Raw genomic sequence first — 13,485 nt, 5'->3', positions numbered from 1 at the left:
AATCAAAATCGAGTGAGGGAAATCTCACTGGATTCTAACTATTCAGGATATCGTTGTTTCATAGATGGATCATGGAAAGGAACCGATACTTTTTCAGGAACATGATGGTTTTGTACATCATCAAATGGAGAGATGCCAACTATGGGAGCTGCCAACATCCGTAGAAGTCTATCTCCTCTACATACAGAAGTCGAAGCTCTTCTTTGGGCGATGAAGTCTATGATTGGTGCTGACAACCAAGATGTAGCTTTCTTTATAGACTGTTCAGATTTGGTGAAAATGGTGTCTTCTCCAACCGAATGGCCGGCTTTTTCAGTGTACCTGGAGGACCTTCAGAGTGACAGGGAAGAATTTTCAAGTTTTTCTTTATCTTTAATTCCTCGTAACGCAAATGTAAAAGCGGATAAATTGGCTCGACAAGTTCGTACCGAACCACTTCACATCACTTATGTAAACAACATTCCGCAAAATTGGCTCTTTTGAACGTTTAATTTAAGCTGTTGACAACAAAATAAAATAAAATAATATAAAATAAAAAGGTTATCTGTCCCGTATTAAATATTTATTTAATAAAAAGGTTATCTGTTCCCGTATTAAAATATATAATGTCCCGGCTTAACTGATTCTTTAATAAAAAGATTTTTTTTTAAAAAAATATTATATATAAAAAAAACATATATACGCGATTTAAGTCATATATATTACTGTATGTGTGCGTAGAAAATATAGACGACAGTACTCGACTCTTTAGATGGTTAGTCTTTTTTCACACTTGTTTTTTTTATACAAATCACCGAATTCCTCTTCTTCTTCTCTTCCTTTTCTTCTCTCCTTTTATATATGTGGAAAGCTGCATTTATTAGGAACACTAGTTTAGAAAGTGTCAACCCCTAAAGGAATGTTTTTTGTTGAGAGGAGAGAGAAGAAGAAGAAGAAATTGTTAATTTGAAGACTATCTGAGGGAACCTCCTATATATATAAACTCCAAGTTATAAAAATATTACTTCAGAAAAAGTTCCATTGGAGAGACTCTTAAAGCTTCAATTTGATTCTCATGTAAGCACTCTTGTACTTTTTTCTGATTTCAAAAAAAAAAAAATCGAATAGAGTACTGTTTTCTGTTTTCTGCATTTACTCTTCTTCTTCTTCCTCCTTTCATATGATTAACATTCAATGCAAAATTCTTTTAAATTCATTTTACAAAAACTTATCTAAGTTCTGCTACTTTTCTTGTTTCCTCTCTCTGCGACATTCCTTATCTCTCAAAATTTAATGTTATCTCCTCGTACATACTCTTTGTTCTGTTTTAAGAATTCACCCACCAATGACCAAACCATTAATTTCTTCAAACCCACTTTCAGTTTCATTTTTTTCAAAAGAGTAACCAAAAACTAATCTCTCTCTATTTTTCTTCCGTGTTGAAGCTAATTATGGGTGGATTAATGAGATTTGGTGAACTAGGAGAACAATTTGGTCAGATTTCAGAAACTACAATTGAAGAGAAGATCCCATTTCTGCAAATGCTTCAATGCATAGAACACCCTTATACAACAACAGAACCAAATCAGTTTCTTCAATCACTTCTCCGGATCCAAACCCTAGAATCAAATAGCTGTCTCACCCTTGAAACCACCATCAAAAGAGATCCGGGTCAAACGGATGACCCGGAAAAGGATCCAAGAACAGAAACCGGAGCAGCAACGGTCAAAGAAAAGAGAAAACGGAAACGTACAAGAGCTCCAAAGAACAAAGACGAAGTTGAAAAACAAAGGATGACTCACATTGCCGTCGAACGTAATCGACGACAACAAATGAACGAACACTTAACCTCTCTCCGATCTCTTATGCCTCCTTCGTATATTCAACGGGTAATAAATTGCTTTAATCAAAGTTTTTAACTCTTTCTCTCAAGAACGTATATATATATTTTTTTTTTCCAAGAACGTAATTTAGCTTAACACGAAAACGTGTTTGTTTCTTTAGGGTGATCAAGCTTCGATTGTAGGAGGCGCAATAGATTTCATCAAGGAACTGGAGCAACTCTTGCAATCTCTAGAAGCTGAGAAACGTAACGATGGAACTAATGAAACTCCTAAAACGGCGTCGTGTTCTTCATCTTCGTCTCGTGCATGCACTAACTCTTCTGTTTCTAGCGTCTCTACGACGTCGGAAGATGGATTTACGGCGAGATTCGGCGGCGGAGAGACGGCGGAAGTGGAAGCTACGGTGATACAGAACCATGTGAGCTTAAAAGTTCGGTGTAAGAGAGGAAAAGGACAGATCTTGAAAGCTATCGTCTCGATTGAAGAACTAAAGCTTGGGATTCTACATCTCACTATCTCTTCTTCTTTTGACTTTGTCATCTACTCTTTTAATCTCAAGGTAATAAAAAATCTTCACTCTCTAATCATATCTTAAACTAACAGTTTTAAATTCCACTAGTTTAAGCATTTTTATTATAAGTATTCTTGTGTAAATAGCAATTTTTGGCTTTTTGAGGAAAATTAAGGAATCTGTTTTTTGAAATGTTTGGTTAAGAAATCTAAAATGCATGAGAAACCATAATAGAAGATATCTATAAATATATATATATATATATATATATTATATATATGCCTTTTTACTTCACCCTACGACTTAGAAAACTTTCTTTTATTTTAGTTGCTAATTTTTGTTATAATTATTTTGAAGAGATGAGAAATGAATGGTGTTGCATGCAGATAGAAGATGGTTGTAAATTAGGATCAGCAGATGAGATAGCGACAACCGTCCATCAGATCTTCGAGCAAATCAACGGTGAAGTGATGTGGTCAAATCTTAGTCGAACTTAGTTGACTTTTGACTCCAAGTTATGTGTGTAACCCTAAGAAGAATAACTAAAGAGGTGAAAGTTTGGGAGAGTTTTTTTTTTTTTTTTTTTTAAACTTTTTAGATTTTAGAGTAGTCGCAGACTTGCAGTGTTCTACAATGCCACATGAAGGTTATTATTGCCTGTAAATTTTGAAGAGATACTAACTTTAGACGTCCATGAATTCAGTTTTCACCCCAGAAAAAAATAAAAATAAACCATGAGTAAATATTTATTCCCATCTATTTAAATGTTTCCCATTAAGAACCTGACTTTAGACGTCCGTATTAGAATTGTTACGGAAATGGAAACAAATACAATTAAAGCTGAACATCATTACAAAGAAAAAACGTCGTCTTCATATTTCGCATTCTCTTATTAATAAGATTTTATTTTCCATATTACATGCGTCTGACAAATTTACGCTTGGTGAAAAGTGACAGCTACAAGCCTACAATATAAATTTAAAGATTTTTTTTGCATCAACGTCTAGAGACTAAAAATACAGTACTTTATTGTATAATGACACTAGTTTTACTTTTTATATTAACTTAGAAAAACGATGAGAAAGGTGGCAGAGAAAAATTAATATTCCAAAGATAAAAAAAACATCGTAAAAGGAAGTCTATGGTCAGAGTCTCATTGACGCATCCGTCTCACTTAAGCCTATTTCACATTACTTTTTTCAAAATTTTAATTCATACATGGGTTTACGAATAATTTTTAATACCTTCTAACTTTTCAATTTTGAATTAAGAACTTATAAAATCGGAAAAACTAAAATCAGATACAACGAATCCGATGATATACTTCAATTCTGCAATATAATATCAATAAAAACATATTATTCAGACAGCAATGATGTATATTTTTATTTGAATATTCAATATTGTGTGTAAGAGTGAACGACAAGATCATACGTCAGAGATAATCGACTGGGTAACACTCTGATCTTTTCCAACTTTTGGTCAAAGTCAAACCATTTGGTCACTTTTACAGTCAAATTTTCAAATAAATTAAATAATTATTATTGAGTTAATATGTAAATTATTCATTTCTCTAGAGGAAAAAAAAAACTCATTTTTCATTTTGGGCTCAAGATAAAAGCCCTTCTACAATCTTTAAAAGATATAAGCCCAATGAACGGGACGACAGAAGTTTTCTAGTTGAATTCATTCACAAAACCCCGGGAATTTTAGATGAATCACGATTTTTTAATAAAAAAAAGGGGAGATAACCGATGCTTTGACTTGACTCTCCCCTCTAACCCTTTGCCCTCCTGCCCCCTCCCCTGCTTTTTTGGCTAGTCAAATCTGCCATGGTGGGTAGCAGGTACAACTGACATATTAATAGGGACAACTGGTACAAATATATCAATAGTACAATGAATACAAATGGTACAACTGATACATGGACAACTAGTACAACACATACAAGAACAACTGGTACAAATGGTAAAATTTTAAAAAATTATAATTTTAAACCCTAGCGCCGTCACACTCACTAATTCGTTTCTTCTTTGCTTTGTTCATTGACGTCGCCGCTGATTCTCCACCACCGCCGATTCTCCTCCACCGTCGATCCTCCTCCACCGTCGATTCTCCTCCACCGCCGATTCTCTTCCACCGCCGATTCTCCTCCACCGCCGATTCTTCTCCGTCACTACAAAGCCGATTTGGGAGAAATCTAGATCGGGATTGTTGTTAATCTCAGATCTGTGAGAAGAACGAAGATCTATGGATCTAGAATGAGAAGATCGAAGAGAGGGAAGAAAGATCCATGGAGAAAAAGAGGTTTCGTTGATGGTTAGAAGAGGAAGAAGAGATTTAGGGTTAAGGTTTCGAAAAATCTAGAAGAAGAAGAAGAAGTCGCCGATGAAGGAGAAAGAGACGGAAGAAGAGAAGCGTGAAAGCTTGGAAATTAAAAACTACGCGAAAATCAAAACATTTCGTGTGGCAATGTGTGACAGATTGTTTGGCCTCGTGTCAACGACTGGTTTATCGCCATATTGGTAGATATAAAGGATGTTCAAGATGTGGTGCAGCAGAAGACACGATTAATCACTTGATCTTCGAATGCCCTCCTTCTAGACAAGTCTGGGCCCTTTCCAATGTTCCATCATCTCCATCCTTATTTCTCTCACCTTCTCTATACAATAACTTAGATTATCTGTATTGGCGGGGTAAAGAGGTGGGTGCGGATGAAGAGGGCCTAAGTTTATTTTCATGGATCATGTGATATATATGGAAGGCGCGCAATCGAAAGATTTTTGAGAATTTGTGTGTACCACCTTAAGAAACTCTAGACCTAGCAATTCAAGAGGAAGAGGCGTGGAGGCGAGCAAATACCCAAGAAGAACCCCAGGCCGCGATGGACCATAGCCTGCAAATAACGACAATTTTCGAGGATAGACCGGTTTAGTATATAGATGGATCCTGGCATGGGGCGGAAATGAAGAGTAGGCATGGATGGATTGTTTATTGTGGAGGATAAATTTTACACTTAGGATTAAAAAGTTCGCGTAGAAGTCTTTTCTTTCATGCGGAACTGGAGACTCTTTTGTGGACGATGCAGTGCTTAGTGGCGATTTCGATGACGAGAATACTAATTTTGACGGATTGCACGGATCTTTTAGAGATGGTCTCAAAACCGGAGGAGTGGCCCACGTTTTCTACAGAGTTGGTGGATTTTGCTTATTACAAAGATTTGTTTTCATCGTTTAGTTTGCAGCATATCCCTCGTAGTGGTAATACTTCCGCTGATCATTTTGCGAAATGTGCAAAAGATCATGGGTTATGTTTTTTCCATATAAGTTCTACGGTTCCTGATTAGCTCTCTCTAGAAGAGAGTCATTTACCGTGAATTAATATATGGTGCTTGATTGAACAAAAAAAAGAACGAACTCGGGGGTTTGATTCAAATTTCGAAAGTTTTGATTTTATATTAATTTTTATAAGTCGAGGAATGTGTTACTTTGATGATTTTTTATTTTTTATTTTTTGAAGAATATTTGATAATTGTAAAGAGTTTGTAGATGTTTTTGAATAGAGAATTGGTCAACGTAGCACAATTAACTTTTTATTAGAGAATCGGTGAACGTAGCACAATTAGTGTAGATAAAATATCATCGAGCGAATTAAGGAATTCTACTAAATCGATGATATCTGCAAATGTCATGTAATTTATAATATTTCATACATAAAATGTTTAGTTTTCCATGTGATATAGTGTGGTAAAAACATACGATGAGTTATAAACTTATAATACTAAATTACTAATCATAATTATTGAGGAATATACATCGTGAGTATCATCAAGTCTCGTCATCACACTTTGCTTGAACGTGCAAGAAACTGCGAAACGCGTTTGGAGCAAAAACCGGGGCACCGAAGTACCGTTTATTGAATTCCTTTTTTTGTGTGTTAAATATACTTAAATCGACTAAAAAATAATTAGCTAAGATTCACATATTAGAACGTGCTTGGGCCAAAAAAAAAAAAAGAACGTGCATGGACCAACCAACCATATATTATATATATAGTTAGTTATATAGTATTGGTAATGGCGGGTCCCATTATTTGATATATTTTCACAATGGAAGCATACTCAAGAATATGCCTCCAATCAAATTCGTTTGTACATGAAACCCTTACGTGTGACAGAATACTACGTAAACCCCACATGATAATTTAATCTGATTTAAATTAATGTAAAATTTCCAACGATCGATTTATTAATAACTTAAAAACAACATAAGTAAAAATTAACATCGTAGCCACACGACTAAAAAAAAAACATTAAAAACACATGAGAGGATAAGTAACATCAATTAATCTCCCTCAAAATGCTGCCCCTTAGTAGGGTACAACAGTAGATTTCTTGTTTCACAAGACACAAGAAAAAGCCCTAACTTAGAAATCATTAGAAGGAAGTGGTTCATGCCCATTACTACCGATAAAGATAGTATCATAAACAGTAGCTGCAATGGCTGCACCGATAAAAGGACCAACCCAGTAGACCCAATGATTCGTCCAAGTCCAGCTAACCACGGCCGGACCAAAGGAAACCGCAGGGTTCATCGATGCACCATCGAACGCACCACCAACCAGAATGTTAGCTCCAACGATTAACCCAATCGCTAAAGGAGCAACGATTCCAATATCACCTTTCTTGGGATCCACGGCAGTAGCGTAAACCGTGTAAACTAACCCAAACGTCATCACAATCTCGAATACGACTGCATTCCACGGTGTCACTCCATGGGAGAGCGAAAACGCTGCTGTTTCCATCCCGCCTGTGCTTACCTTGAGCAACAAGCAAGCTACGACTGCTCCGAGTAATTGAGCTATCCAATATAGAACAGCTCTCAACAATGTAATGTTACCACCTATAAAAGCTCCGAATGTAACAGCGGGATTCACGTGGCCGCCTGAGACGTTTGCACCAACGGAAACCGCCACAAACAACGCAAACGCATGAGACAGAGACGCGGCCACGAGCCCGGAAGGTGTGGCTGGACCATCTCCAGTTAGTTTTCCGTAAGCCATTCCAGAGCCTTGACCCGCGAAAACGAATATAACCATGGAGAAAAACTCCGCGAAAGCCGCTCTAATCGCATCGGGACGACTAGCTTCTCCTGGCGTTCCAATCGCAATTCTGTTGATAGCCATTGTACAAAAAAATTTTGGTTTCTTGCTTCTTCTTTAATTTTTTGTTCTCACTAAGATTAAATAGTTAAAGCGTTAGTGCCAAATGTGTGTAGGAGAATCGTTCAAGAGACTGAGATTAGTGTTTTACGGTGGGCCCTAGGTTATAAGAGATCGAACGGTGATTATTATATCATATTTAATTAATAACTTAATTACGAATTAATTAAAGCTTAATCCGTTTTTCTCGGTTTCTATAAATACGATTATGGCTAGCAATTGAAGATCACGCGCTTTACTGTTTTCTCTTCCTCTTGTCACTTTTCTTTCTCCATACTTCCCGCAAGATTGTTCTGTTCTGTTCTCGAAACGATTCTAAGGTACGACTTTTTTTTTTTTTTTTTAAGTTATTGATCTCAAATTTTTGTTGTGTATCGATGTTTGATCCTCCGGATTTCGCATCAAACGGAAGATTTATCGATAAATGAACGATACAGATTGTTAGTCTTGAATCGTTAGTGATAAACTGAATTATCTTGATGGGTTTTTGTTGATTTTAGTCGTAGTAGAATCTGATGTAGATGTTGAATCTTTGAGTGATTGATCGTATTATCAGTATCACTAGTTAAAGATTCTATCTTGATTTGGACGTGGAAGTCATGAAAATTGATTAACAAGATTCTTTCCTTTGGTTCTGTTTTGCTCTGTTTATTAGATGAATGGACAAGAAGAAGTGAAAACGAATCAATCTCAGAAGAAGCTTCAGAACCCTACTCCACGTTTAAACGAGAGGATTCTTTCATCTTTGTCTAAGAGATCGGTTGCTGCACATCCATGGCATGATCTTGAAATTGGTAATAATCACTGTTAAAGGTATTGTGTGTGTTTTGAGTCCTATAGATTAGAGTCTTTTTAACTAAGTTATTCTCTGTGTTCAGGACCTGGAGCTCCAGTGATTTTCAATGTGGTAATGTCTTATTGCTTGATGATGTGACAATCCGATGCGGGTTTTGGTAATGAGAAGATTAGAAAAAGAGTTAATCATTTGTCTTTTTGGATGAAATCAGGTTATTGAGATCTCAAAGGGGAGCAAAGTCAAATATGAACTTGACAAAAAAACAGGACTCATCAAGGTAAAACTATATCAAATCTTGGAAAAAAACAGAATGATCTGAATTCAAATATATAATGAACTTAAGTGTTTGAATATCTCAGGTTGATCGGATTCTGTATTCGTCGGTTGTGTATCCTCATAACTACGGTTTTGTCCCCCGGACACTGTGTGAAGACAATGACCCTATAGATGTTTTAGTTATCATGCAGGTTTGAGTTCTAATCTAACATTCACCATAAAAAAAATCAAATGGCTTAAACAATTCTTATCAAAGTTGTTTCTGTACAGGAGCCTGTGCTTCCGGGTTGCTTTCTTCGCGCTCGAGCTATTGGTTTAATGCCTATGATTGACCAGGTAACATCCAAAGCTTTTACTTTTCATGTTTCCTTGTGCTTCAAGTTTGTGTAAACATTGTAGCTAATTCTTGTGGTTTTGTGTTGAAATAAAGGGTGAAAAAGATGACAAGATCATTGCAGTTTGTGTTGATGATCCTGAGTATAAGCATATCACTAACATCAATGAACTTCCTCCTCATCGTCTCTCTGAAATCCGTCGATTCTTTGAAGATTGTATCCTTAAAACTACTTTAATCATCAATCTTAATTCTTGATTAGGAAACAAAACCATTTTTTGTTATCTTTAACCAAAATACAGACAAGAAGAATGAGAACAAAGAAGTTGCAGTGAATGATTTTCTACAACCTGGTCCTGCTATTGAAGCCATTCAATACTCAATGTAAACCTTTTATTTTATTTTCTTCAACATTCCCTTTTTTTAAAAAATCTTTTAAGCAAATCTTGATTTTTGAAATCATTCACAGGGACCTGTACGCTGAGTACATTCTTCACACCCTAAGGAGATAGATAAAAAAAGGACTTCTTCAAGAACATTCCTGCCAATTTTTGCTCTGCAGTCTCAGATTTTGTTGCAGTGAATATGCAAAAGAACAAGAACTTGTCTGATATTTGGATTTTTGAAATAAGCACGTGTCTCATATTTGGCTTTAACGATTTCTTTTGTTGTTGTTGTTGTTGTTTTCTTCTGGGGATGTTTTGTCTGAACATTGAGAGTTTTCTCACTTGTATTTGTAACAATGTCTTTGGATCTTTTTTTTAATAATAATTTCAAGCTTCGATTTGGTTCCAATGAAACCAGACTTATTTTTTAATAATCAAGTGTCACTATCATTTTAGAATAGTCGCCATTGTTTTCCTCTGAAATCCAAATCCCAATTAGATTTGCAGAATCAGAATGAGAAAATGTCAGGTGGTGGAGAACTTTTTTTTCTTCTTTTGTCAGATAGTTGGATCTGCTGCTCACCCAAAATGGGCCTGGCCCAGCAAATATCAATATCAGTAATATGGCGCGTGTATGTCAATCTCCTTTTCAATAAATTTTTTTTTTATTAATCTAAAGTGGTGTTATTGGTTAATGGATTTTAATAGAGTCTAACTCTAACCCAAATCTAATGTTATTGGTTAGTGGATTTTAACTACTTTATTCAAATCAAGTGTTATTGGTTCTTATATTTATAATATCTTCATTAGACGAGTTTAAAATCAAGTATTATTCGTTCTCATATTTATAATGTCTATATTAAAAGAGTTTGAAATCTAGTGTTATTGGTTCTATTTATAATAATCAATTAAAGTTCTATGTTATTCATGTTTCATATATTTTCACAAGTGATTTGATTTGAACAGATTTGAATGAATGTGAAACTGATTTCATGTGTAAATTATAGCAATCAAAATCTTACCTTCTACCCTGAGATTTTCACAATCATATGAGAATAACCAAAACCCTATTTTTTTCCTCTTTTCACATCTACTTATAAGAATATACATACGGTGATTATAGCATATCTCTCTTCATCATTTTTTTCAATTTTTTTACTAAAGACATTATACTCATAGCTAGTAACTGAGATTTTATAAAAAAAACTTTAAAAATCAGTAGAAAATCATGAAATAAGAAAGAAAAAAAGATGGACAAAAGTTTGGCCAGATTTCTATTAGATTATAAGAATCATTTGTTATAGAATTCAGTTATGTTACAGAAAACCAAATGAAATCATGTATCAATGATAATACACTTCCACATATTTGATAAAATGAATAATGATTCACTTTCAATGAGCCCAAATGTTTTAAAATCTAAAAAACTTTAATTCTAATGGAATTGACTTCAACTTATACAACCAATAACACCCCCTTAATACTCCATCCGTTTCATAATATAAGTCGTTTTAGCTAAAAACACGCATATTAAGAATATATACTATTAAAAAGTACATCCAATCATAAAAGAAACCATATAATATAAATAACTATAATGAAAATAATATATAATTTGCATAGAAACTTGAAAACGATTTATATTGTGAAAAAAAAAGGTTTATCCAAAACGACTTATATTATGAAACAGATGGAGTATATTTTACCAAAACCCATATTATTTTTTCTTTAGTTCTAAATACAAGCTTAATACTTTACACTTCATCTGTTTTATAATAATTGATGTTTAAATTTTTGTAACCAAATTAAAATAAACTGTATATTATCTATTATACCCCTACATTATATTAATTTTCAAAACAAAAGTATATGATTAAGCATTTACTGTCAGGGTAGTTGTGAAAATACTTAAAATTTTTGGCTAACACATTACTTATTATAAAACAGAAAATATATATGACTAAAAATACACATATTTATATACACATAACAAGGGAGAACCAATTTTATTGAAGCAAAAAATTGCAAAGGAGTGGATAGAAATAGCAGAGTATACTAATGCTTATGTTTCTTCAAATTCACACTCTATTACACCTACATGCCACAGTTGCAGCAAATTTAATGGATCAAACCAACTGCATGATAGATCAAATGTAATTATGATGGCTCTTTTTTGTCAACGAGCTCCGCTCAAATGCATGATGGGTTGCACGAGATGATCAAATATATATTTAGGTTCGAGACAAGCAGAAGGAAGACCTACATATAATTCTTGAGAGTGAGTTTCAAGCTCTCATCATTTCTATGTAAAGTTGTTGGTGTAAACAATACACAAAAGTATGTTTCGAAAGAGATAACATGAAAGTTTCAGAATCGCTCAATGGTACAAAACTAAACTTTGGAGCTTTCAATTGGATGAGAAAAGCAAAACTCTCGAAATTTAAATTTAAAAATGTCAATTGAGATCGGGGAAAAGAAAAAGACCGGAAGAAGCCAACAAATTCTCACAAAACAAAGGATTCCTCAATACTCAAAAGTTTTATTACAATCCCTTTAATTATTCCGTTTGTAATTTTAAATGTTTTACATTGTGACTATTCTACTTTAAAGTATATATTATTACAAAAAAAAGCTATATAACGTCTCATTAAAAAATACTACATTTACTATTACATGTAAAATTAATAACAGAGTAAAACGGATATTACAGAAATTTTGCAGAACCCTATATTCCATGCAACTGGACTATATTTGCTCCTAAGATGATAAGACCCATTCTCCATACATTAATACTATATATTATGCACACCCATACGCACACATTTCAAGTTTAATCTAACATTGACTACGGTCTACGGTTACATTAATTCTTAATGTTTCGGTTATTTCTTGGTTCCCAGAATGAAACTGGACCGGCTACTTTCGTATATACCATAGAATGATAGAATAGCTATTTTCCCGCAAGTGTCTACATCTTAATAAATACACAACAGAATTATAGCATTTTTCTTATCATACGTACTACAAAATTTCATAAAGCATTGCTTGTTTCCTAACGGGGACCAAATTAATCCCCTAACTTTTTTCGATGGGTATAGAAAAGGTCGAAAATCCCCCAAAAAACCAAAAACAATATACCTCCAAGTTGAAGAAAGTTAATAGATAATATATTAAAAAGGAAAAATGTGTGAAGGAAAAGCGTGGGAGGCTCTTTTGCGACAAACTCTACATGGACGCGGTGGTCCACTGGTCCTTACCCTAATCGTTTGTTGATATATTTTTATCATGTTATCATTTCGTAAACGTTCTATAGTATATTAGTATATTACATAAGATGTGTTGAAGATGATTAGTTTCTACTTTCTAGAACAATTAGAGAATTTAAAGGTGTAGGCTAGATATGTATTTTCATAAAACGGGAGGTGCTACTTTTATCACTTTTAGGTACTTATTAACCAGGAAATTAAATCATGGAAAGGCTAAAATCTAAATTATATTTCCGTACTTATTAATTCCTAGGACAATTTTTTCATACAACTCGAGTAATTCTTATTCCTAAGACTAATTTCAGAGTATGCAAGTTAGTTTTGGGTACAAAGACACCATGTAAAGTATCCGGACCAAAACTTATAAGAACGAAAATATGAGTATATAAAACAAATTAACGAAATTCAGCAAAACATGTCTATTTCCTCACATTTCAACAGTTTAGAAAAACTAGATTTTCAAATTTTGAATATTATTACTTAACTATATCATACCAAACAAATTAATGTGTGTCACGGTAAGTTATAGAAGTAGGCACGGAACGGGTATCCTTGAATTTTAAAATACTCTTTACTTTCACCCATTCTTACGAATAATTAAAAAATTACTCTTACTCGACCCTCAAATAACGAGGACCTGGAAAAATGGATATCCGATAAATATAGCTAGTTGACCCGTTAGATATCCGATCTTTTCCCTTTACCTGCACATTTATTGATAATTTATGTGTGAAAGTTATTTTTTCGTAACCTCATGATAATGATTTAATTTTATATTCCAAAATGAAAGTATCCATTTACAAAAAAATATCATAACATATGCAACATATAGTTTCAAGAAATTTAATTTTAATTGTTGTCAATTTAACTTTC

General features: G+C 33.9%; 3 protein-coding genes across 3 annotated transcripts; 2 read left to right on the top strand and 1 right to left on the bottom strand.

Moving 5' to 3' along the window:
* Positions 1-739: 739 nt before the first annotated feature.
* On the top strand, positions 740-3,083 carry LOC9308961 (transcription factor bHLH57). The gene is made up of 4 exons (XM_002874932.2): positions 740-1,056; positions 1,425-1,868; positions 1,984-2,382; positions 2,721-3,083. The coding sequence occupies exons 2-4, from the start codon at positions 1,431-1,433 to the stop codon at positions 2,829-2,831; spliced, it is 948 nt and encodes a 315-aa protein (XP_002874978.1). The 5' UTR covers positions 740-1,056; positions 1,425-1,430; the 3' UTR covers positions 2,832-3,083.
* A 3,469-nt stretch (positions 3,084-6,552) lies between these two features.
* Positions 6,553-7,583, bottom strand: LOC9311045 (aquaporin TIP1-3). Its single transcript, XM_002872845.2, has one exon. The coding sequence runs from the start codon at positions 7,516-7,518 to the stop codon at positions 6,760-6,762; it is 759 nt and encodes a 252-aa protein (XP_002872891.1). The 5' UTR covers positions 7,519-7,583; the 3' UTR covers positions 6,553-6,759.
* Positions 7,584-7,738: 155 nt separating this feature from the next.
* LOC9311044 (soluble inorganic pyrophosphatase 5) lies at positions 7,739-9,755 on the top strand. The gene is made up of 9 exons (XM_002874931.2): positions 7,739-7,874; positions 8,210-8,348; positions 8,433-8,461; positions 8,562-8,627; positions 8,710-8,817; positions 8,897-8,962; positions 9,057-9,177; positions 9,263-9,344; positions 9,430-9,755. Exons 2-9 carry the CDS (start codon positions 8,210-8,212, stop codon positions 9,470-9,472), a joined length of 654 nt encoding a protein of 217 aa, XP_002874977.1. The 5' UTR covers positions 7,739-7,874; the 3' UTR covers positions 9,473-9,755.
* The last annotated feature ends 3,730 nt before the right edge of the window (positions 9,756-13,485 follow it).

The sequence above is a fragment of the Arabidopsis lyrata genome (assembly GCF_000004255.2).
Source record: "Arabidopsis lyrata subsp. lyrata unplaced genomic scaffold ARALYscaffold_6, whole genome shotgun sequence".
NCBI classification, from domain to species: domain Eukaryota; kingdom Viridiplantae; phylum Streptophyta; class Magnoliopsida; order Brassicales; family Brassicaceae; genus Arabidopsis; species Arabidopsis lyrata.
This window is presented reverse-complemented; position numbering and strand designations above follow the sequence as displayed.

Coding starts and splice junctions, on each gene's coding strand:
- LOC9308961 (XM_002874932.2), top strand. CDS start 1,431: ATGGGTGGATTAATGAGATTTGGTGAACTAGGAGAACAATTTGGTCAG. Junction 1,869..1,983: donor CTCCTTCGTATATTCAACGG/GTAATAAATTGC, acceptor TTGTTTCTTTAG/GGTGATCAAGCTTCGATTGT. Junction 2,383..2,720: donor TCTACTCTTTTAATCTCAAG/GTAATAAAAAAT, acceptor TGTTGCATGCAG/ATAGAAGATGGTTGTAAATT.
- LOC9311045 (XM_002872845.2), bottom strand. CDS start 7,518: ATGGCTATCAACAGAATTGCGATTGGAACGCCAGGAGAAGCTAGTCGT.
- LOC9311044 (XM_002874931.2), top strand. CDS start 8,210: ATGAATGGACAAGAAGAAGTGAAAACGAATCAATCTCAGAAGAAGCTT. Junction 8,462..8,561: donor CTCCAGTGATTTTCAATGTG/GTAATGTCTTAT, acceptor GGATGAAATCAG/GTTATTGAGATCTCAAAGGG. Junction 9,345..9,429: donor GAAGCCATTCAATACTCAAT/GTAAACCTTTTA, acceptor AATCATTCACAG/GGACCTGTACGCTGAGTACA.